Source organism: Scophthalmus maximus, chromosome 4 (assembly GCF_022379125.1).
Source record: "Scophthalmus maximus strain ysfricsl-2021 chromosome 4, ASM2237912v1, whole genome shotgun sequence".
Lineage (NCBI taxonomy): Eukaryota > Metazoa > Chordata > Actinopteri > Pleuronectiformes > Scophthalmidae > Scophthalmus > Scophthalmus maximus.
In genome coordinates, this window is record NC_061518.1 from 2,861,130 (window position 1) to 2,887,034 (window position 25,905).

Below are 25,905 nucleotides of genomic sequence, written 5' to 3' on the forward strand. Positions count from 1 at the left end.
CCTCCGCGCCTCCACATCCAGGCGGAGTGCGAGCTGCGCACAGCGCCAGACGGGACCACGGCGGTGTTTTGTGGATACGCAGCGGAGCGCGCGGCTTGTACACGGCGGGGTTGGACTGTGTGCGGAGCGCACTCCGAAAAAAACAACCACAAATGGATATTTACGTGGCTTTGTTATCCCTTTTCTTTTTCTACAAACCAGGTGAGTGGCCGCAACGCGCGCAGGAATTTTGTGACAGGAGCTTCTGAACGTTTTTTTCTTCTTTTTTTTTTTTTTTTACGCTCCTCAGTTTGCACCTTGCGCGCAAAGCGTGTCACGTTTTTGGGGGGGTTTGTTGGTGTAGCGTCTCTGAAAAATGATAATCATATGCATAGGTTGTAGAGTTAATATTTGAAAAAGGCAGTCAAGGTGAGAGAGATGACACCGTTTTAACCTCAACGTGTGCGCACCGTGCACATGCCGAGTCCGCGCGGAACGCAGGTGATGGCTGCGGACACGCACGGTGCCATCTTTCCGTCGGCAGCGTCCAGCGATACACCCCGCGCGTAAATTACGAACTGCGTGACTTTTATTCCGTCCCCCTCAGCCAGTCTTTATTTCTTTTTAGCAGTGGAATGCACATGAGCAAGTGACCATGTCATCTTTTGTCAAATGAGTTGGGCATTTGAGTTTAATCCCCGTCAGCAGCGCCTTCAACCTCAACCTCACATTCCTCTAACCGTTCCATTCTTTTCATTTCTCTCCACCAGCCCTCGGATCGGATCAAGACTACCAGATCGATATCATCCATGAACTTGACCTGGCAAATGCCACCTATGGAATTACCCAAGTGGCGGGGCTGCACAACGGCAGCAAAGCCTTCCTTTTTCGAGGTAAGGCACGCCCGCGCGCGCGCGCCTGCGTCTTCCCCATTAGTCGCGCGCTATGTGCCCAAGTTGAGAAACGTCTTCTTTGTCTTCTGTTTTCATGGCTGCGCGCAAAGCCCCGCGCTGCGCCACACCTTTTGGTGTCCCGTGATTTAGTGAAGGGGATTGTGATGAGACAGAACACTCAGGGGACGAGAGCCCCCCACCCCCGCTCATAATTACTCCACATGTAATTTGTCCCGGGCAGCATCAGATGCTCGGGTTCCTTCTGCGAGCTGTTGGGATTTTTTTTTAACAACCATGTTTCCATGTGACATGATCCACTGTTGTGCAATCCGAACCACCGGTGGTTGATGGATATCATGGTGTGTGTGTTATGTGTGTGTGTGTGTGTGTGTGTGTGTGAGGGCACACGCAGCATGTGTGGCGTGGATGCTTTTAGAGCCTCAGAGAATAAAAGATGACATTCTTGTCTTGATTAAGTATTGATGTCAAAGCCTCAAGTTCCTAATATGAAGATGAGCATGACAAACTGCGGACGCGTTGACCCCCTGTTGACGGTCGGACGGTTTGTGAGACGTGTTTCCAAGTGTTCGGCAGGTAACTTCTCTGGCTTCTCTCTCGGCACTCATGGTGCAACCTGTCCCTGTTTCGATTTCTTCTTCGTGTAGTGCCCTCAGGTTCGAGCAGCAGAGGCTGAATTGTTGGAGGGTTGAAGTGGGAGCGAGGAGGAAAGAGCCGGATACAAAGCAGTGAGGGGAACTAGAGAGACATCTGGACGGCTGTTTGAGAGAGAGAGAGAGAGAGTGTTGGATTCTTTTTGTAGTGATTTCCTGCTCTGCTGCAGCCACGGAGAAGGTGCAACGAAAACCTGCAATGATTATTGTGTTTGTTTCAGCGTTTGAGGTGGTTATATTCTGTCATCGCTTGCCATTCGTGAGTTGAACATTAATTCTCCAACGCTCTCCCAAACAACACTGAAGGGAGGGGTTATTGAGTTAAAGCTCTTTTTCACTTTCCGGTGTGAAAATATTCAAATTCAAAGATATTGGCACAAACACCGGCAGCTTGAATCATCCAGAAGAAGCTGGAAAGTGTGTGTGTGTGTGTGTGTGTGTGTGTGTGTGTGTGTGTGTGTGTGTGTGTGTGTGTGTGTGTGTGTGTGTGTGTGTGTGTGTGTGTGTGTGTGTGTGTGTGTGTGTGTGTGTGTGTGTGTGTGTGTGTGTGTGTGTTCTTATTTTCTAGAGTGGTTGGCACGGTGCGCCAATGGCTCCGCAATGAAGGCAGGGCAGCGTGGGCCAACTCTGCCGGGGTTGGAGCTGTCCAAGATGCGGGTCTGCAGGCCGTACGGGTCGCACAGCCTCACTTCTTTCTTTAACACACCGACACACCGACACACACACACACACACCTCCTCCAAGCTGCTCCCCCCTGTGGTTTCCAGGCTCCCGGGGTCGAGGTGCAGCAGTCAGATATCGTGGGAATGGCGGCTAATCCAGCAGGGGAAAGAAAAACGGGACCTGTGAGAGTTGTTGAGGATGCTTGTGTGTGTCCGTGTGTGTGTGTGTGTGTGTGACCTATTTAACACGTTGCCCACCCTGGCGCTGCTTTGATGGCCCCGTAGCCCATATCGCGCCACAGTGCGACCGCAGACGAAAGTCGCATCAACGACCGGGGCCCCTTTTCTTTCTGAAGAAGCGGAGAAGCTGTAATATAAGTTTACAGTAACAATCGGTCGGTGATTAAGTGGCTAGCCGGAGCTTTGCCGGGGCTGCCGCGGCTGATTGGGTCAGTGATTATTCAAGATGATTTATGTGCGCTGTGTGCAATCACCCTGTTGCCCTGAGCTCAATATCATATTTCATCTGTTTGATTGCATAAATCGTGGAGAAACGGATCGTTATACTGGCGAAATGGCCGGAGTTCCAATTACTGTCGATAGCTCCGAGGAAGAGGGGGAGGAGTGTCTCCGTCTGGACACTGGGACTGATTTACAAATGACAGATGTCTCTTGTTGGATGAAAGATGTCAGCATTTCCTCAGCAGAATAATGCACCTCAATGAAAACCGGTTAAGGAAAGGCAGACGAGTGCAGCCTCCACTAAAACGCTCCTTCTTTCGTATGTGTGGTCCGACCTCACATCCTAATCCCTCCCTCTGTGCTCTGACAACGGGGAACAAAGCTCAGCTAATTGCGGAGATATTTGCATGTTTGTTATAGTTTGTACTGTTTTAATCAGCAGCTTTACACTGTGAGAACTTCTGTGGTGTATTTAATACCGATAATTTGTCCAGATGAGGGCTGACCTAGTTTCTCCTCATCCTACATCGGAACCCAGATTGTCAACCTCTTTACACACACACACACACACACACACACACACACACACACACACAAACACAAACACACACACACCCACACCCACACACACACACACACACACACCCCCCGCCTCAATCCTTACCCCACCAACTATTCTTGGTTCCCAGTGAACGGACTCTCCAACTTTGCTTATGTTCACCACATTGAGCTACGTCACAAAGTAAAGTGTAAACTGTAGGTCTTCAGGGGCCCGACTCGGTTTCTAGTGTCTGTGACTCAGTTTCTAGTGTCTGTGACTCAGTTTCTAGTGTCTGTGACTCTGCTTCTAGTGTCTGTGACTCAGTTACTAGTGTCTGTGACTCAGTTTCTAGTGTCTGTGACTCAGTTTCTAGTGTCTGTTACTCAGTTTCTTGTCTGTTACTCAGTTTCTTGTGTCTGTGACTCAGTTTCTAGTGTCTGTGACTCAGTTTCTAGTGTCTGTGACTCAGTTTCTAGTGCCTGTTACTCAGTTTCTTGTGTCTGTGACTCAGTTTCTAGTGTCTGTTACTCAGTTTCTTGTGTCTGTGACTCAGTTTCTAGTGTCTGTTACTCAGTTTCTTGTGTCTGTGACTCAGTTTCTAGTGTCTGTGACTCAGTTTCTAGTGTCTGTTACTCAGTTTCTTGTGTCTGTGACTCAGTTTCTAGTGTCTGTGACTCAGTTTCTAGTGTCTGTGACTCAGTTTCTAGTGTCTGTTACTCAGTTTCTTGTCTGTTACTCAGTTTCTTGTGTCTGTGACTCAGTTTCTAGTGTCTGTGACTCAGTTTCTAGTGTCTGTGACTCAGTTTCTAGTGTCTGTGACTCTGCTTCTAGTGTCTGTGACTCTGCTTCTAGTGTCTGTGACTCAGTTACTAGTGTCTGTGACTCAGTTTCTAGTGTCTGTGACTCAGTTTTTAGTGTCTGTGACTCAGTTTCTAGTATCTGTGACTCCACTTCTAGTGTCTGTGACTCCACTTTTAGTGTCTGTGACTCAGTCTGTAGTATTTCCAATTCATGTTCTAGTGTTTATGACTCAGTTTCTAGTGTCTGTGACTCAGTTTCTAGTGTCTGTGACTCAGTTTCTAGTGTCTGACTCAGTTTCTAGTATCTGTGACTCAGTTTCTACGAACTCTGATAATGAGGAGCGTCATATTCACCACGATAAAAATGTGTTTCTCTTTCTTTTTTAACCCAAGACCAGACGTATGAGCTGTGAATTGCAGAATAATTCACATTTATTTCTTCTCATTTAACTGTGTGATTGTTTGTTAACTGGCGCCACATGATGATGCTGCTTTGCTCCGTTTGGGTCGAGCACATTTTGAATTGGATTATCCTTGAACTGTCCTCTGGTCCGTTTGGACAGAGTCTAACTGTCCTTGGGTTCCTTTTGGATCTGGTCCCGCTTCATATGGCATCGCCCTGCGAGAGGGAAATCTCACTAGTGGCTCTCCCTGAGGTTTTTTTTTGGTAGATTCTTCTCACACCAGTCGAGAGTCAAGGACGGAGGATGTCACACCGTGAATGTTAAACCCTATGTGGTAAAAAAAAATTTAGATAAATTGTGATTTGTGAATAGTAGCTATACAAAAATATCATCATCATCAGCATAGGTAGTTTTCAGACAGACCCTTGTGGGTTACACTGGTTAAGCCTGAACAGAACTCTTTTGACAATGTAGAGGTGAGTCAGACTTGCTGAATCAGAGATATCCTAAAATGGCCAGTGTCCGTACACTGGATAAACTGTTTTGATTTAGATAGCAAACTCTAAATGTTATGCCTCATTGGTGGTAAAGATCTAAGAAAATAAAAGTTTTCTCATGACTTTGTATCCATCCAGGGATTTTGTCTCGTATGTCCACGATAACTGCAGTGTCACACGGCCACAAGCATGTTAGAGATGGAATACGTGAATATTTACCCAGTGAATTTGAACTGAAAGGCATTTAGCTGAAGCGACTGTGCACCATGTTGTGTTCCAAAGATCTGGATGTGCTGACTTGACATTATTATCTGCATAAAAATAGATTAGACTAATTTTCACATGGCAAGAAACAAGTTATGATAATCAGTTTTTTTTTATATATATATATATATATATATATATATATATATATATTATCTTCATGTGAGATCACAACATTTATGAGAATATGAGATCATTATTTCACTGTGCAATATTTTCCCAACTGGAGCTAAATCAGACCTAGCATGCTTTTGGTTTAGTTTATTATTTACTTCCCGTTGGATTTAATTAAATACTGTTACATGGAATTGATTCACAAATCATGTTGTAAAGCCAAATCTAGCTGCGGATCTGTCTTGTCGGTGTCGCTTTCTGTCTTCTCCATCAACTCCCCTGCTCAGGATCATTAATGTCCAATAAGTTAAATGGTAACAACAACTGCGGGCATTGATTCTGATATCCCTGAGAATCTATAAATACGCCTCTTATCAGCCTGTTAGACCAATTATCCCTAACACATGACAACTCCGCAGCCTAGTGGTTGGCCAGAAATGGTCCTTAATTAACGTTTAATTGACTCTGCTGTCGATTTTAATCTTCTTTCTCCCCCCCCCCCGAATCGAATTCACAGTAAAGCTGAACAACCTCGCCACTGTCCAGTAAAGAGCTACACCCGCTGCACTTTACCTTTGTGCGTCCATTTTGGCATATTTTCCATTAATCCTGTGGATTAGAAGCCAAAACCTTCATTTAAACCGCAGATTACAAAGCACAAAGGAATTTCCTTTTTCGTGCGACCCATCCCTCATATCCGTGTTCAACGTGTAGCCACTGCAAGACATTTCTCACTAGTTAACACCTTGCATTTAGTTTGATTAAGCTGCACAGGAGAGCAAAGTTTTTACACAGAGTTGCTATTTTAATTAAACCGCCGCTTCCTGTTGTTTTCACGATATTAACGCGACACCGTCTCCGGAATCCAGCTTCATATTGAACAGAGAGATACACAAGATGCTGTTCCTTTTTACTCTCTCCATGAAACTGAATAAGCTTTTTCTGCAATAAATATTTTGTTTTTGACAGTAAAAATTCAAGCTGCGGGTGAAATTATGTTTCCCCGTTCATAGCCCATCTCTTGTAAACAATGATCCACGTGGGATGGATTTTTCACAGCCTGTCATGCCACCAAGTGTGCATATCTGTAAAACAATGTTGCCTACTGTGGCTTGATGGTGTGTCAGAAGTTTGAAGTTTGTCCAAGCTTTTTTTTAAGCGAACATCCCTCACGAAATGGAAATCTGTCCCAATTGAAAAAAAACCCCAATACGTTCAAATCAAGATGAAGGGGAGCTTACTGTATATCAAAGGAAGCAAATCCTCCTTCACAAGAAAAGACCATTGTGAGCCTGATCGTCTGGAAGTAAGAAGAGCAATTTGCCAAACTGAAATGAAAGGATTCCTCTGTTGTGCAGGATTCACTGAAATAATAAAAGCAGAATAAAGACTTTTTTTTCCCCCTCTAGCATATTGGCACTTGTGCTAAAGCATCTTGTCATTAAATCTGGTTCCAACCAGTCCTCCAGTCTGAACGGCCCTATCGGGTATCCGTCCCTACCCTCTGATGTGACCCACAGGAGCGCCTCCTCCCCGATGGACCTCTGTCGCCATGGTTTTCAAGTCATAAACACACCGCTAAGCTTATTGGAAAGGTCACATGATTGCACAGAAAACCTGCTTGGTTTGGTTTAGGAAGAGATTGTGGTTGGGATTAACGGTTGAGGTTGTGGAACGGTCACGGACAAGCAAATCTGTCATACGGTTGACGAAGTTGTCCGAATTGTGAGTGCGCGGGGGCTGTCATCTGTCAAGTACGACCTAGATGGAATCACAGATAAGTTAAGTTTTGTGTCCGTGACGCTTTTACTTCAGTTCTCCTCAGCTGACACCAGTGATTGTAAAATCAAAACTCTAGAATTTAGTACTGGATTTTCCGAAGCATTTCAGATTTCCCCCCGACACCACACAGAGCGATGAGAGATGTCTCCTACCCAGCATCCTTTCTGGTTGAGTTCACAAGTGGCTGCGGCTGCCTCTTATGTCGGGCTGTTGTGGGAACATTTACTGTACCTGTTGTAAAGGAAAAAAAAAAATGTTTTGTGAAAGCCGAAATTGGCCGCGTTGTGAACGGCAAAAATTGACGAGTCTGAAATCGCTCAATTTCTGCAGCTGCTCTCAGTTGAAATGAAAAATTGATTGTGTCTCAAACAAGGGACCTAGAATGTCTTTATCAGACAGACAGACGGTAACCAGCTGCTGTCTTTCCACTCAGCCCTCCAACACCCCAACTACAGGAGGTAGACCAAATAATGTACAAGAAGACCTTTAGCTTTCAATTACCAACACCCTGAAAAAGCCCATACTGCAGGAGCACCGACCACACAGACAATAATTTGACACATTCAATGGAAAAACATGACAGTATTTGCAAAAAATAAATAAATTCAATACTGCCTTGTACTGAATGAAGGACTGAGCTCACCTGTGACCAGTTTCCAATGGAGAAGGCTTACATTATTTTGTTCTGGCTAAATTGTAAGGAATAAGTTTCTTTTTGGTACTCCATTCTCAAGAAAGCTCATGAAAAGATCAAGAACAGTCATTTTGGGGGGTTTTAGTAAACGTTTCTTAACCAGGATGAAAAAATGTATTTTGGGGGACTTTTTTACGACAGCAGGATGGTGTTAGTGGGACCGAGTAAAAATAAATGTCAATGGTAATAATAATGGAGCTCTATGGTACTGAGCACTTAGTCACTGTATCATGATTTGGTTCCACGGGCTGTACATATTGGCTGGAGCAATTTATTGACAGTTTTGTAGTACATTGCACATAACATTTCCTGACAAATTGTAATACTTAAAAATGTAATTGATTGTAATTGGTAGTGGAGTCCAATATCAGGTTTTATTGTCCAAAAAATCTGAGAATACAACTGATGTGAATTTCTGCACTCGCAGGATCAGAAAATGGACAGAAAACTTCCTCTTACTCAAAACCCCCAGCCTGGTTTTTTTGGTGTTTCTCGGGGAGCTAACGGCGAGATTGCAAACGCTCTCTCTGAACTCGGAACATAAAACCCCAGAAGTGAATGCAACAGGTCCTTTTAACGCTTCCCTTCCTTCGCCTCTGTCAAAAGGCAAGCGTGGGAACGGTACTGTAGGAGATTTTTGACGCGTATAAAAAGGTGTGTTCACCAGAACCTAAAATGACAAGGCAGCAGAAGAGGAGAGACAGAACTTAAAAAAAAAGTAACAAGGTATACAGACATAAAACTTTCGCTCTATCAGTAAATCTGTCTAGACCTCAGAAGTGTTCAGAATTGTAGTAATAATGGCCTGAGGTTTTTGTGCCTGAGTGAAAGCGGGGCACGGTGATTACCAGCTGATTACAATGATTACGTTCTCTGAATACACTGAATAGAAGGGCTCCTAATTATCTGTAATGGTGTACGTTTTCATCTCTGTCATCTCACAGCTATCGGGGGAGTGAGTCGTTTACGGCGACTGCCGATACCCCCAACAGATGCTGTGCGTGCCGCAGCTCAATGTGCCTGGCTTTCATGTGTTTTAGGGGATATTTTAGTCTATTAAATACAACATTAATTGACTTGTAAATCCAATATGTAAACACTTGATCAGCAGGTTAGCGATTTAATGAAAAGGAAAAACAGATCCGCCACTGTCTGTGGATCCGTCTGCTAGATTTGTCAAGAACTCGTAGACTATAGTGAAAGCGCACATGCCACCCTTGCCTTGAGTAAATTAGGGTGACCCTGTAGTTAGCCAGTCGTTCATGTGCAAGGCACATGACCGTATCGTCCATGGTTTGATGACCCTCGTTGCATGCACCACCACCACTGTCTCCACATGTCTCCTGTACAATGAAAAATGAGCTGCTGCCAAGTATGAAATGGTAATCGCCACCTCGGACAGTTTATCAGAGGCAAAGCGGAAGAATTGAACTGATGGCCATATCATTATATCCTTATATTGTTCAGACTGGGAGCTTATACAATGCTTATAGGAACTTAGAGGAATACTTAGAGGAATATGGGAAACTACAGTCCCAGTCCCTTTTTTTTATCATTACAATGGGATGTCAATTGAATTATAAACAGTGGAAACTTTATTTGTGCAGCGACGTTGCAGCTCAACGTGTTCGTTCATGCAACAGGTTTGACGAAGATGACGTTCTTCAGTGCTACCCGTGGTCTGCTGGTAACACCCGACACACTGTAAATAAAGATGGACGACGCATCTCCACTTCCTCCCATTGTAGAAAAAGGGAGCCAATATCCCAGATATGGGTCCTGCCATCTTGTGCTTTTGATGCAATTAGGACCCGTAGTGGTGACGTACATCAAGGTCCTGCCAATTTACATGGTCGACCAATCGCGAGTCAATCTCAGTTTCAACCAAACTTCCTGGAGAAATTAAAACTTGAACATACATTGGTTTGATAAGACTTGGTAAGACGTCATTTTTGGGAAAAAAAATATTTGACATGAACTTTTAAATTTTGGTCCATGTCCATTCTTGAACGTCATGACATGAAGGAGGCGGGGTGTTTGCCCTACACTACCACCAGCCACTAGGAGGCGATCCCGATGATTTAGCTTCACTTTTAGTAAGCTGTCATGCCGTCCATCTTTACAGTCTATGGTGGACATTGCTGCCAACAGTGACGCACTATGGCAGCAATATACAATGTCCTCTTAAATACTTAGGTGACGTTTGCTTTATGATGATAGGAGTCATTGGAAAGTGTTGGGTTGTCCGTTTTTCTGCTTCTTAGATTCTGCTTCTTAAAGGTTTTGTCCATAACATTTCCGTTCAATGAAAAGATCCGCCATCTACAATTTGATTTCCCTGCTAAACATTGTTTGAATGCGGTTTCGTACCACTCTTCTCTTAATGGATTAAGCAGCGTTTTTACCTCCATCATCGTCTTCTGCTGACAGGTCTCCTTGTCAACCCAGAGCTAACTGTATATAAATCAATACGAACACTCTGGCCCGCTTTGGTACCAACAGGGATTTAATCCATTGACTGTGCAGTAGCGGTTGACTTCATGATTAAATTGCCTGCTAGTTATATCTGTCTCTTCACAGATAGTTTCAGAAGGAAAATGCGTTGGACCCAAATGTTTGGCCTTTATGTCTTTTTATAGTAATAGCAGATTTACCCTTGGGGTAACGGAGGAAGGTAGAAGGTTAACGATGATGTGCCGATAAATCTTGTTGCCGCAGGTTTCCTGTTGTTCAAGAGTGTAACTCCTATTTTCAATGCTTGACGTGCTCCAGAGAAACATTATCGTGTTTGTGTCAGGCGAGTGGGCAGGCATAAGGTTTGGCTCCACTCAAACGGATCTGTCTTTTCTCTCTCCTGGTGAGGATGGGACTAAGCTGCATGTGACAAAACATCATAGATTGTATATAGAAGTGGACGTAGTCACCGGGTCCGGAAAATGAAGCCAATGTGGAAGTGCATAGAGCCTGTATTCTCTGGAATGACCAGCAGAGGGTGACTACAATGGTTGCAAAACAGAAGTCTGTTTATGCTGTGTTTCCGTTTGCCTTGGAACTGGGAACTCTGGTTTAATCATTCCAGTATGATCTCGGAACTTGGAAATTGCAAATTGAACGTCCCTGTGAGTGGGAAAAAACTGGAACGCAGCATTAGTCTATGACAAAATGACTCTACTTCCCACTTGATTTTTGACGTTGTTAAACATTTCCCAGATGATTTTATGGTCTCAATCGCTATTTACAAGTCTTCTTCAATACAGCATGATGTTCATCGTGTAAATTGTTGTCTCATTTAGTGTCAAATAGGTGATAAAGCACCTTTTCCATTGGGATGTGTGAATCTCTCTGTCAGACCAATCCCTAATACTGCGTCCGCCAACATTTGCTTCAAGACGGTAGCTCACAAGCCAACTGGGGTGACGTCACAGTGGGTTGCCACTCAACCCCAAAAATATGAACGGAAAATTGCAAATTAAGAAGCTGAATTTAGACAGTAAGTGGTTTAAGAAGGAAATAAAGGTGATGACGCATTTTAAGAATCCAGACAAACCCAGATAAAGCATCGGCACCGTATGAACCTGAACAATCACTCTCTATTTTTTGTCGCAGGCTGCTTCTGCGCCGTTCCTGCAGGTTTGAAGTGAAACGGAGAGGTTCCAGTGAGGTCTAATTCTCCCTCCTGCATCTGTGTTGTTGCTATTTATACCCCCCCGCCCCCCACACACACACCCCCTCCCTGACAACACACATAGCGGCAGCCAAGCCGCGGCTACATCTCGGAAAAACTCTACTGCGCACATTCCCGGCCACTGAATCCAATGGAGGCTATCAAACCTTTTCATCTTTTATGTATGAGCTTCCTGGCCGTCCTCCTGCTGGAGGAGGCGAGACACGGGTCCCACCTCAAAGGAACCCCGGTGGAATTATTACATCTGAATTATTCATCGTACACGAGGGCGATATCTCTTAAAGGGACAGTCGCGTCTCTATTGCCCCCCTGCCGTCAAATTAAAGGCAGTGCGGGGGAACCAAGGGCCCGACGCGAGCGCCTTTGGCTGGTTGTGGAAAAACTGGAACACCCGAAACCATCGTGGTCTTTAAACTACTTCTGGTGGCATATGTCCCAAATATATATTTTCTCAAAACTACTTCCACTAGGAGTCAGCAAAGTCAGAAATGTTTGGCTCTTATCGATTAGTAATCGATTTCTAAATTAACCGGCAACTATTTTGATGATCGATTAATCGGTTCATTTAGTTTTTATGGAAAAAAGTCAAAATTCTCAGATTTCAGCTTCTTAAATGTGAATATTTGAATATTTGTTCTGGTTTCTTTGCTCCTCTGTGACAGTAAACTAATTATCTTTGGCGTGTGGACAAAACAAAACATCGCCTCGAGTTTTGGGAAACACGATTGACATTTTAGGGACCAAACAACTAATCGATTAATCGGGAAAATGATCAACAGACTAATCGGTTATGAAAAGAATCGTTAGTTGCAGCCCTACTCCTATTCATACAAGCGCGCGCGCACACACACACACACACAGTGTGTTTTATAACTTACTTCTGCTGAATTTTACCTTTTATTTTATCACTTTCGGCCATACTGGTGCCTCTAATCAGTGTAGGATGTAGAAACTGCAAGTCTTACTCATATATATACTCGTATACCCCTATAGTGTGCAACACACACACACACACACACATATATATCAACAGTTAATAGTTACAGCTTTAATAATAACCACATATTGCAGCTCCCCACAGAGTTGTGCAGCCCCGTCAGATAATTCTTTTTTTCCTCTCTCGCCCACAAACAATACAAATTTAGAGTTTACCGTCTGGAAAGTTGTTGAGATGGATGCATTGTCATACAGTCAAAAGCTCCCCTGTAAAGTCTGCCTCATTATCACACGCCGGGGGGGGGGGGGATGTCATCCGCGATTCGACGTGCGCATCTTTAAATGCTCGGCTGCGCGACTGGAAACTGGCACACGTAACCTCAGCGCGGAGCAATTAAACCCTGTCTCTTCATCGCCCCGCCTCAAACTGCACATTGGAAGCGGCAGGAACGAGCCTTCAGCACCTTCCCCATCTCCATCAGACGGCTGATATAATTAGCCCTGCTTTGTCCTGCCCGGAGCCATTGTCTTTGTTTCGATGGTATCTCGGCCGCACCGTAATTGCGTTTACTTTCACTCCGGTGGCTTCAGAACCTGTAGTAGATTGGAATTAGAATGGGTTCCGTTATGACTAATTACGGCTAATGACATTTCGGAGACATCTTGATGTGATGCAGGAGAGAGGCCTCCTCCATCAGCTGCGCAAAACTTTACTGCCAACAGGGGGAAAAAACGACCTCGAATGAATTTTGAACGTTTTTCCACGAGCTTTTGTTTTAGCGTCCAGACTTTGGAATACACAACGTGTACTCTACAGTTTGAATTATTACTTTGGTACCAAAGTACATTTTGGTTTTAGATTGGTCATTAAAAGCTAACAAGACGTTCTATGTACACAGTCGAAACGGCTTACGGTGATCCCGTCTATTTGGCCAAATTGGTCGAGATAAATATTGCAAGTGATTTTCTTCTTCTCAGTCACTCATGCATATTAACATCTAATTGTAATTTGTATATTCTGTAGACGAAGATGTCACATGATTTGCAAGTGTGCACAGCAAGTTTTTTTTTTTAAGCCCTGATCCTGATCTGAGTCTTTTTTTATTGGGGGCCTGATGATAGTCAAATTATTATTTTTTGAATATGTTGATAGAATAGCCTGTGTAGCTGAAACATTGATATGACACGGCTGTGGACTTCTTAATCTGTGTGATTCTTGATCAGAACATCCAATGTCATGGGAAATTATTGCTATGATGTTAGGGATGGGCGGTATCTGGAATATGTATCGTGGCTTGTTGCACATGAGATGTATTAAATGACTATATCCCGAATACCGTGACCACAAAGTGTCACTTAAAATTTTGCAAAGGCGCCGGCAACAAGACTTGCTTTGAAGTTTAAAATTGTCCCAATGGAAACCATTGATATATATCAATTTAGATTAAATATATATAAGATTAAATATAATTAAGATTAAAGAATATGTAATACAGACATCGGTTGCAGGGACGAATAGTATCAACATACTGGTGTGACTGTATGCATCAAAGGGTTAAATTGTGCATTTATGACGTGCTTTAAAGAAGATTTAAAAATATTGGGATATAGTGTATCGCGATATAACAAAATATATTGCGATATTATTTATGTGATATGAAGTTTTTCAAGGTACTTGGCAGGAAGTTGGTCTAATTCTCTTGAAGAATCGGCCACAGTTCTCCTCCCCTAGTGTCTTCTGTCTCGTCATGTAGCCCGGAGTTCAGCAACATCTTGTAAATACATAGATATCTAATTGCAGTATTTATTACACAATGCATGAAAAGAATGACATTTCCTCCTGTGTTTCAACAGCAGCCCGTCCCTCTAAAAGAATAACGTCCAACGATGGAAGTCACCACCGTCTTTGAGATACCGTCACGAGCAGGCAGCCTCTTTTTTGTGTGACCCATAAAATACACCTCGAATGAGACATCAGTAGTTTAAGGGGAATAATTATCATTCATAAGGAGGACAGTTCAGTGTCAGGGAATATGCTTTACAGTATAATCTATATATTTCAGTGTATTCCTCAAAAGCATTACCATAAATCCCCCCCTTTTTTTTTTCATAACATATCCGGAAAAACTGTCTCGTAAAGGAGCGGAGGGGGAAAGTGCGTTGTGGATTTACTGTCGCAGCGCCGGGCTCGTCTCCCACAATGTGGTCACGCTACTTCACGGATTTAACCGTCAAACGCCCCCCCCCCCCCCCCCCCCCCCCCCCCCCCAAAAGACGGTTACCGTGGCAACACTGACTACGCCGCGCAGCGCACGCTGCCCGGAACTCCGGCGTGCCGCCAGATGAAGCCGCGGCACCTTCAAGGGGCGAAAGGTGTCACTGACGGCCCCTTTGAAACACCTCGCCGGACCGATCCGGACGATTTTCATGTTTCACGTGCAAAAGGAAAAAACTTCCAGCGCCTCTGGGGCCTGACGGGGAAAGTTTCACCACCGCTGGCTCTCAGGGGGAAAAAAAACAACTAATTCCAAGCGGGTGGGAGGAGCTCACTGCTTACTCGTCTTCCCCCCGTTTCCATTTGACAGTCACGGATTAATGAGACGTCGGCTAACATTTGCTGGTTGTCAGACTAATGCAGCGTATTTTACTGCTCCTCAGCGCCCCGGTTTATTTGCGGTGTCATTCTCGGCGTAAACGGATGTGTGTGTGCATGTGTGGTGGGTGGTGGGTGCACTTTAAAAGGGCCTGAGTGCCAAAAAACTTGACTAGCGGTCTGAATGTATAAAAGAACATAAATCAAAAAGAGTACAACTGTCTCTTTTTTTTCTTAATGCTGTTCCGGGGGCCATGGTGTCAGACCTTTAAAGCCATTGCTTTACAAGATATTTTGTGTGCAGAGTTTGAATTTTGTCCCGACGGCGGCGCTAGAGAAAGGGTTCAGCCTCTGGGGTGGGTGGGGGTCGTAAAAAAGACACAAAAAAGTGTAGTTTGAGTTGTGACCCATGAGTGGGCAATTTAATAATGTCACTGAAAAATAACGTCGGTGTCCTCTGGTGGCTCTCTGTGTGATGTCATGTATAAAAATGGACATAGACCCTGGTTACTGGAAAGTGAAGCCAATGCAGAAGTACCTGAAACCTGTATCCTCTCGAATGACCAGCAGAGGGCGACTCCACTGGTTGCAAAAAGACGTCAGTCTCCATCGAAGTATATGAGACCATGATTCTAGTTCTCACTTGATTTGTAGCGTCAGTTAACATTTTCCCGATGAGTTCATGGTTCAATACGATTTCTTCAATACAGCATGATGTTGATTTAGTAAATTATGATCCCAGTAGAGTAAAATAAATGATAGAGCACGATATCTATTGGGGAGTGGATACTGTTTGATTGACAGCTTGTACCCTCCAGTGGGTGCCGGTCGCAGGCCCATCCCCGACTCCTCCAAATATGGTTATTTTCAAAAAAAACAAGATGGCTCCGCCAAACATGCCAAACTGGAGGCTCCAAAACCATTGGGTGATGTCACGGTTGGTTGCCACTTGCTGCTACATGATCTTGGTTGATTGACGTACCAATACAAAATTTATTTTGAATACTGAATTGGAGAAAATGTTATGACAATCTATATTATTAAATATATATTTTTTTGTGTTGAATTGGACTAGTTTAATAATGACTTTTCATTGACTTATTCTAGGAATTGTCCATAATCATGACCTGCTGTTAGGGAAGTTTTATAATTTCAACTGCTGAAAGCGTCAGTCAATGTTCAAAAGTGTATTGATGAATGATTTTTCCTGGAAAATGGCATAAGCACAGTCGCCCTCACAGCAGGAAAGTTCTGGGTTCCAACCTTGACGTCCGACCAGGTTCTTTCCGGATGATGTTTTCCTTTTTCTCCCTGTGTCTGCGTGGGTTTTCTCCGGATGCTTCCTCCCACAGTCCAAAGACGGGCAGCTTGGGTTGATCCGAGACTTTAAATTGCCTGAAGGTGTGAATGTGAGCGTGGGTGGTTGCTTGTCTCTGTGTCAGCCCTGTGATGGACGGGTGACATGTCCAGGGCTTCGCCGCCTCTCATCCAATGTCAACTGGGATTGGCTCCAGCTCCCCGGATGACCTTCGAAGGATGAGCAGTATAGATAAAGGATGGAAGATGTTGATAACTCGGAGAATCTCCGGCGCGATTGCTGTGGCTTCAGTGGGAGTTGGATGGATGATGCATTTTTGGCACGACGACTGTAGTTTTGTGTCAAAATTCTGAACTCCTTGGTTCCATTTTGGAAGAAATCTCGGTGCATTTTGTTGCCGACTCCTTCTCCAGTCTGTCTGCAACATTTGTGGATACACTGCACTTGTAACGCTCCACAGTGTTTACAGCTTCAGCACACGGACGGGAGCGAACGCAAAAGTCTCCAGCGAGGGATCAAAGGACGGCGGATTTGAAAAAAATTGGAAGTGTGCGCTCCGACTGCAATCGCGCGGCGAGCCGTCTTTTCGCTTTAGTCAGGGTCGGAGGAAGAGGGAGGCATAGCAAAACACAGCCGGAGATGCTGCCTCACTCCTCGACTGCGAGCTTTTCATGTCAGACAGTTTTGTCTTTGAGGCAAGACGGGGGAGCTCAAAAGTGAGAAGGGGCTTTGATGGAAAACCACGGAGGCTTATTCAGTCCTGCTGCTTAATTAATTTAGCTCGCTGTGCGCTTCACACCAGAAATAATGAACACGTAAGAGAGGTGAATGCGCAATTTTAGTATCGAGTGACTAAGTGTGATTTGTGAGATTACAAGAAGACATTTTTTTTTATGTCTTATTGTACGGCATTCAGATTCTTGGCTGGTACCGAGGCTCTCTTGTTTCGTTGAAACGAGAAATAAAGAGTGAATCTGTAAAGCTTTTCATCGATGGAAAATGTGTTTCCGCTCTCCTCCCAGACTGGCTTCGGCAACAGCGATAGTCGGACGCTTTCGTCCAATCACCTGCCGAGAACGTTTTTTGCTTCTTCTTTTTTTTTTTAGCGCCTTCCCTTTTCTTATTAGTTTCCAATGAAGCCTTCCCAGATGGTTCTGTGTAACCAACGCAAGCGTGCGAGGTTGAGTTTTCATCTCAAGGGAAGACATTTTTACACATTACAAGTTGCAAGTGAAGACAAAAGATGAGAGAGTGGAAAAACACGGCGACATGGACTTGAATGAAAATATACATAGTCACCAAATCCAGAAAGTGTAGTCCATGTGGCTGAAACCTATATTTTCTACAATGACCAGCAGGGGGCGACACTACCGGCTGCAAAAAGAAGTCTCTTTCTATAGAAGCTATGAAAAAATGACTGTACTTCTCACTTTATTAATGACCATGATCATTTTTCCGAGTTGTTTATGGTTCCATCTCTAGTTCCAAGTCATTCTTCAATGCTGAAGTGATAATCATATCGCCGACCAATATTTTGTAAATTATGGTCTTGTTTCGAGTAAAATCCACAATACAGCATGGCATGCATTTAAGCGCAGATACAGCGTGATTGACAGCTGGCACCGTCCAATGGTCGCAGGTGTGGGTGGACGAGCTCCGTCGGGCCACACCCCCTGCTCCTCCATATATGGTTACTTCAGGTTTGAAAAATCCAAGATGGCGCCGGCCAAAATGGCAAACTCGAGGCTTCAGAACTTGACGTTCACAAACCAGTGGGGTGACGTCACGGTGGTTTGCCGCTTGGTTCAGCGTCATTGATTCCAGTCGGTCCCCCAATTAATGACATCATCTTTTTAGCTCAAACTTTTTACAACTCCCCCGTGGGAGCCTATAAAGTACAGCAACATAATTTCACTGTGAACGGGATATGCGGTTCCTGCCAACCTCATAGCAGCGGTTCATTAACGCCGAAGCTTTGACTCTGCAACGCCGAGCGACTGAGGGCTGCGCGTGTGTCACGGTGACAGCGAGCCAAGACGAGGAGGAGGAGGAGGGCGGGCGGGTTCAGGGGGGAAACATCTGGAGTGCCATTTGTTTTAATAATTCATCATCTCTTCTGACTTCATAATCAACCTCGACACAGTCCAAGTCACTAAAAACCCGGCGGCGGAGTCCCGCGTGAGCAATCTGCCGCCGACATGTGTCGTGGAGTACACACCTCGAGATATCGCGCTCCGCACGCAGCGGCTCGCTTGCATTTCCCGTTGTCGGCGTTTGATGAGTTGCCTCCTTTTCCGCTTCCCTGCCTCTGCGTGAATTAATGCCCCCATTTGCTCCCGATAAGGAAGGGAGGGAGGGAGGGAGGGAGGGAGGGAGGGAGGGAGCTGTCTGCGATGCTTGTCTCGCCGCGTCGTTTCCTTTTTATTTCTTTGGCAGAAATATTGGTGTGTTTGTTCACCGACGGGGCTCTGACGGTCTCCGATACCGACACAGCTGCTACTGAAGCTGCATGAAATGGAGGAAAGTACAAAAAACCTTCTAAATCTGGATCCCTTCATCCCTTCCCAGATTTGATTCCATGATTGTGTCAAAATATCGTCAGCAGACATTCATGTTAACTGTCAAACAGCTTCAGCAGTTAAAGCTGAAACAATTCACGAATGGATAATCAATTATCTGTAGTTCATTGAGATAAAAAAACAACAAACAGATGTTCAACAGTTCCGGCTTCTCCGTTGTCCGAATCTTCAGCGTCTGTGTTGTTCCCAGCTGAAAGCCTCGCGATGGAGGCAGTAAGTCGGACGAACTAACACTTTAAGTCTCAAGTCTGGACTTTGGAGATTGTTCAAATTTTTCTCGCACTATCTTCCACACATTTTACACCAAACAATCTATCAATTAGTGGAGAAAATTGGAAACACATTGATGAGAATAACTGTGAGCTGCGGCCCAATCCAGATCTTGACAGCCATTATCCTCCGCTAGAAAATATGTAACATGTGATCGGTGCTTTACACGCTCTGAAAGGGTTTTACGAGTCAAGTTTTTCCTTTTCTAAAATTCCAATTTTGTGTTATTCTAAAACTACAGTTCGTCATACTGATTGGATGATGTAAACAGCGCAACAAACTTTATTTGTGTAGCACCTTTCACGAAGGTTAGTGGTGTAAAATGCTTCACAATTGACTGATGAGCCGAAATAAAAACGCTGAGAATGAAAATAATTAATTTTCAAAATAAGAAAATGTTTTATCCTATGCGGAGATGTGCACTACAAAATATGTTATTTCGGTACAACGTGTTACTTAAAGTTTAAAGTTGTACCCAGTATGTCATTTTTTTTACTTTTCTGGCGGCCTCTGGTGGTAAAGTTGCAAACCGCGACCGACTGAGCAACCGACAGGGGACACTTTATGGCGGCGCACCGCTTTTGGTTTCCGGCAGCGTCTGAAAATTCAACCCCAACGCGACGTATTCTGGACCGTTTTGTGCAACAACCGTATTCGACACGACGTAGAAAACATGGCGACTCTCGCGAAGGTCGGGTCCAGCTCTTGGATCTATATTCAACTCATTCAGAGTTGACGGGAAAAAAACATTGTAAATATACATATATGAACACAGAGTTATGGAAAATATATTCAATTTCTGTGAATATGTGCTTCTAAATATTACACACTGTAGCTTTAATTTATAAAACTTTATCAGGCATTAATGTATAATTTGTCTCTGAATTATACATTAGTGGCTGATGAAGTGAAACACTTGTGACTGCGGCTGCCTCGCCGTGAAATCCCGTCAGGAGCCCCTCCCCGCCGCATGTCGTCTTTTCACATCCAATCTGTTTTCTCCCCTGCGAAGGAGCTAGGGGAGTACAACTTTGCAAAGCAGGTACAGTATTTATAGCTGTGTACAGGATCAGGGGTTCATTTCAATGAACCATCTCATATCACAGCTCTCCTGCGTTTAATGTCAAACGTGCAAAAAACGCACGCGTGCAACAAGTTGTACATGAGACTCGCGGGAGTTTGCCGGGAGCAAAGATTTTTTTTTCTCCTAGTTGAGAAGCGAGGCGCCCTTGGGTGACCTTTCGGCTACATTATCTCTCCCTGCATGTCCCGTCTTGATCGTATCTCCCAGCTCCGCTCTGCATGCTGCCCACGCTGCGCAACACTTGTTTGCTCCACAGCCGCCGACTCTTTTCCCCATCTCCCGCGGAAAAAAGCATAAGGAGCGTGCACGCGGTGCACATGCGGAGGTGAACAACGCGGCCGTCGGCCGGTGGCCGCGAGGCGATGATTAAGGAGCCCGCCATGAGCGCGGCTGCGTGATGATGAGGTTATTTGCCCATTTGTTGCTTGGGGGGGGGGGGGCAGTTCTAAGGGAGGCTGCTATCCCCAACATCATATTTTCAAGCACGCAGAAGCATGGCTAATTGAGACGAATGGCTGCGTAAGCAGCGCCGGGGACGGCACGGAGGCTGGCGAGCCCGCCGGCTGGTGCCGCCCCGTCGTCGGAATCCGCCGATCGGCTGTTAGTCAGGCGGAGCGACGGGCGGAGTGTGAGGAGGTAATTAAGCTTGGCTGTGTTGTGAAGGTGGGAGGGGGGGGGGGGGGGGGGGGGGGCGGCTCTCCTGGATCTCTGCAGGGGCCCCAGCGCTGCAGCTGCGTGGTCCCTCGGAGGGAGCCGGGCTCCTCCCAGCAGTGGACCGACTGGAGGCCTGACAGTTACTGATACGGTGCCTCAGAGCGCTCGGCATTCCGCTAAATTAGCTCACATGTCACTGCCACCTATTTCCCCTGTGAGGGTTTGTGTTCTTTATAGGTGTGTGTGTGTGTGTGTGTGTGTGTGTGTGTGTGTGTGTGTGTGTGTGTGTGTGTGTGTGTGTGTGTGTGTGTGTGTGTGTGTGTGTGTGTGTGTGTGTGTGTGTGTGTGTGTGTGTGTGTGTGTGTGTGTGTGTGTGTGTGTGTTGTGCCCGCTGTTGTGCCCGCTGTGGTGTGTTAAAACCTGCCCACATGTAAGGAGGATTGTGTATAGAGCTGTGGGGGGGCCAAGCAGATTATGGATAGGATCTCGCCGTCAGCCTAGAAAGTTGTTAACAGAACACATGCTCACACACACACACACACACACACACACACACACACACACACACACACACACACGGAAAGAGATCAGTGCCCACAGGGACTGTACTGTAGTTGAGCAGCAGAAATTAGAATTTCTTGATCTTGCATTAAATTACTGCAAACAGGAGCAGAAAATATGACTGTGGTAATGATTCAACTTCACCAAGTGATACTTTTGATTATGAAAAATAGGAATCGAGTGATAAAAGGAATCAAATTTGGTTATCGCGCTTGGTAGTGTAACGAAAGAACAAAAAAAAACCCAACCTCCATTGTCAAAGCTCGGATCAGTTCCGGTTTCCGATAGACACCTGATACTTTATCGTGTACGTTTTGTCTTTTTCCACAAAGACGACTGTGTTTCGCAGGCTCGTCCTTAACTGACGTTCAGGCCTATGGGAGAATATTAAATCCGACGACCTGCAGCAGTCAGGTGGGGACGGTGTGTGTGTGTGTGTCGCCTGAGAGGAGGCAGTCTGGGCAGAAAAGAGTCTGCCGAGCAACCGGCCGCCCCCCGCTGAGATTGTTGCTCTGAGCCCACGATAACTCATCTTCAAACGTGGCTCGGATGCAGGGAAGTTGTTTTTTTCTTCTTCTTCTTCTTTAAATCAACTTACATTTTCTCTCAGGTGAACTATGGTGGCAGGAGGTGAGGGGAAGTTAGTGAGAAAAACCAACCTGGAGCAATAACGGTGAGAGACGCAAAGTAAGGATTTAAAAAGAACTCCCCGGGGACGTTGTTTCACGCATTTGGATTCGGTCTCACAGCCCTTGCGGACCCTGGCGTACAGAACCCAGTGTTTCCCCTACCATTGAATTGGGAGCCCCCCCCCCCCCGAAATGTTTAATAAAAAAACAAACATACATATAATGTCAAGCAGAAGTCAACTCAGATCACTCTACTTATAAACCTTATTCCTCATTCCTGTATGAAAGATTGTGGTTGACACTTAACGTGATTTGTGAACCCTAACGAGCCCTACCCCCCCCCCCCCTCCAAAAACCAGTAAACCTAGGGGAAACACTGGAACCATAAAATGCCATCTCTCGTAAACAAGCGGAGTGAATATGGTACGCGCTCATCATTAAAGGACGTGTACAGGTAACGCTGGCAACGCGTTGCTAAGGAAGGTTAAAGATTTAGCAGCTTTTTTTCCCGCAGGAGTTGGTAGGAACCAAATCTTAGCTGAAAAGTAGAGTGAACATTGGACTTATAAATATTATATTATATGGACAAAACACACTCTCTTCACGTGTTTGGCAATGACACTAAGGCTTGTGTTGCCAGATTACGCTGGTGATCAGGTTTTATTGTCTGTCGAGTGGGACCACTCAAGAAAATCATTGGAATGTTTGGCCCCCCTGAAAACCACAAATTTGCAATTTTTACTTTTTCTGTTCATGTGTCCCTTTACGACGACTTGAGGTTATTCTTTCCTCTTTGGACAGAGCCCTCTGCCTCGGACCACACAGTGAATCTGCATCATGAAATCACGTGTTCCCAAAAGAAAAATGCAGAACTACTCCCTTTCAATGCAACTATAATTTCCAATTGGCGTTTATTTTCTGTCGTTTACTTTCAACTGAAGTTTTTTATTTGATTCCGAGCATGAGGAATTCCAATTCATTCGTTTCAAGTGCCGTCTTTTATGGCGCTAATTTCACTTCATACCAAATGCGAATGGGCACAAAAATACATGCTAACAATTATTTTCATCATCGTTCAACCCGTCGGTTATTTTCTCGATTAATCGATTAGTCGTTTGCTGCATAAAGTATAATGAAATGTCATAAAATGGTGAAAAATGTCGACCGTGTTTCCCAAAATGCCCAAGATGACGTTTTGTTTTAATCCACACACCGAATATGTTCAGTTTACTGTCAGAGAGGAGCAAAGAAACCAGAACATATTCACATTTGAGGCTGAAATCAGAGAATTATGACTTTCATTTCTCTCTGAAAAACGACTTGAACCGATTAATGTATGACCGAAATAGTTGGCGATTGATTCAGTAGGCAATTACTCATCGATTAACTGTTGCAGCTCCAGTTCAGAGCTTTACTGTGCATGCGTGTTAGAGATACAACATGTCAACCAAGTTCTGTCGGAGGCCACACGGGGCGACCGCTGTATCTGTGGACCCCCCTCATTAGATACACGACGCCGTCGACCTTCCAGCTAAAGGTCACAGTGTTTGCAGTCGGCCGGGTCATCCGCTGCCGTTGCGACGGGGGAAGAAGGAAAAGTTGAACCGGATCATCAATGTTTCATCATTTCGCGCGCATGAATTTTTCAGCAGCCGGGGAGTTCTTCAAATGCGAGCGCGGTCAACTTAAGAGGAGGCCTGCTGAGCGCTCCGCTGTGTGTTTGCGGGCTTCTTGACATGCACTCGCCGCCTCCTTCACGTGCATCAAACTTCTTCCTCCTTTGTTATTTTTTTTGGGGGGGGGGGGTACCAACACTGTTTGCTTTCTCTGGCTGCTTTTTTTCTTCCTTTTTGCCAGTTTCCAAAGCTTGTTTGACTTTCCTGCTCAAACTGCATCACTTTCCACAAAACCACCTTGTTCTGCTGCTGCATTTCTCAGTTTGTTTTCTCTCTCCTCTCCTTTGCTTCTTATGGGAAAAGAAGGAGTAATCCGCATTCGCAAGCAGCTCCGCCTCAGCTGGCGTCAAGGTGAAGTGCCGCGAGTGGTCGCCGCCGACGTATATTTATTTTTTGTTTTAAACCTTACCTTGACGCCTCGAGACGTTTGCTGCGCCCGTTTGTTTTCCATTTCGCGTCACTCCTTCGCGTCCTTTATCTTCAGTTGCCGCCCAGCTACTGTTCTGCAGTCCACACTCTCTCTCGCGATTTTTTTTTCCTTTCTTCTCCTCCACCACTGCAGACCCGCCTTGAGCAGCTGAAAGCGGGCTAGATCCTCAGGGACGGTCTGCTGCTGCTGCCGTGTGCGCTGGATGGATGACTGGCCGGCTGCAGCTTTATGTGTGGAAGTAAAGATGACTGACTGGCATTCTTGCAAGATCAGAGGGGGGAGAAGGAAAAAGAAAAAATGGCAAAAGAGCAACTGGGTACAGAATATATATATATATATATATACACACACACACACACACACATATACTGTATATATATACATATACACATATACATACATATATACATGATCTTATACCATAATCTATATCTTTATGTAATATGATCTGATTGTCCATGTCAAAGACCGGATCTGTTATTTTTATTGATCTTTATTTTGATTTAGAAATTATTGTTTTTCTGGCTCACTTGTTTTTTTCCGATAGCCTATCGTGGATCGTGATTCTATCCCAAAATATCGTCATATGACCCCTGCGCAGACTTCTGGTATCGAGATTGTATTATGTAATATCTCAGAGTGTCATTTAGTTTTGGGATTCCCTGGTGCAAACAGAATTCGGCCCGGGGTTCTTTCTATTTTACCACACATTGTTCCTCATCTGTTAATTTCCTCCACCACCACTAGGAGCTCAAAAAAACAAACAGGTGGTGGCTAACGCTAGCCCGTTAGCAATCAGGTTACATTTCACTGTGCAGTTTGGTGACATTAATTAATAACAAGTAAATGAAAAGACGTAGCTTAAGACTCCCCAGGCGACTGAAAAGGGTTGGCGCAACGTTCGCCCGAATCTGGCAAGTGTCTAAGTGACTGGATCGGAGCCAGTTTTGTAACCAACACAAAAGTCAAATATGCAAACTTTGAATTTGGTCGTCAGGTGCCAGAGCGCAGCCGAGTGTGCCAACATCCCACTGAGAATGACCCGTCTCGACTACTTGTCCAAGATGATATGAATATTTTGAATTTAGAAATCAATTGATGATCTATAGATCAAATCCAAAGGCAGAGATTTGAGACTTTCGTAATAAGTTTTAAATCGTTACTTAAAACATCTTATTTAAAAAAATAAGATGTTTTAAGTCCTCTCAAATGTCTGACATTGACTATAGGGACTTGTTTCTGAAGAATCTGAGCACATTAGCATTTAGCATCCACGAGAGGACGGCAGGTGTGTCGGCAGACGGTTAGCGTTAGCATTAGAAGTTAGCATCCACGAGAAGACGGCAGGTGTGTCGGCAGACGGTTAGCGTTAGCATTAGCAGTTAGCATCCACGAGAGGACGGCAGGTGTGTCAAGCCGACAGTTAGTATTAGCAGTTAGCATCCACGAGAGGACGGAAGGTGTGTCGGCAGACGGTTAGCGTTAGCATTAGCAGTTAGCATCCAAGAGAGGATGCTAACTTGTACATTGAATAACCTGATCTAATGTCTTGTACATATTTTGACACATACAAATTTAAAGTTATACCATTATTCGGAATTTCAGGATTTAAATTGAGGCTAATCAGTCAGCATCTGGTAGCTCCATGCTTTTTAAAAAATATATATTAATTCAAATATATCCTTTATTTGACCAGGAAGGTCCCATTGACATACAATATGTCTTCT

At 44.7% G+C, this 25,905-nt stretch overlaps 1 protein-coding gene across 1 annotated transcript in view; it reads left to right on the top strand.

Moving 5' to 3' along the window:
• The window catches only part of LOC118302683 (protein kinase C-binding protein NELL1-like), a 217,373-nt gene continuing 191,468 nt past the window's right edge, over positions 1–25,905 (top strand). The window contains exons 1-2 of the mRNA XM_047331695.1: positions 1–201; positions 750–872. Coding sequence (XP_047187651.1) covers positions 153–201; positions 750–872 — 172 coding nt within the window. The 5' untranslated portion in view covers positions 1–152. The remainder of the gene's footprint in view (positions 202–749; positions 873–25,905) is intronic.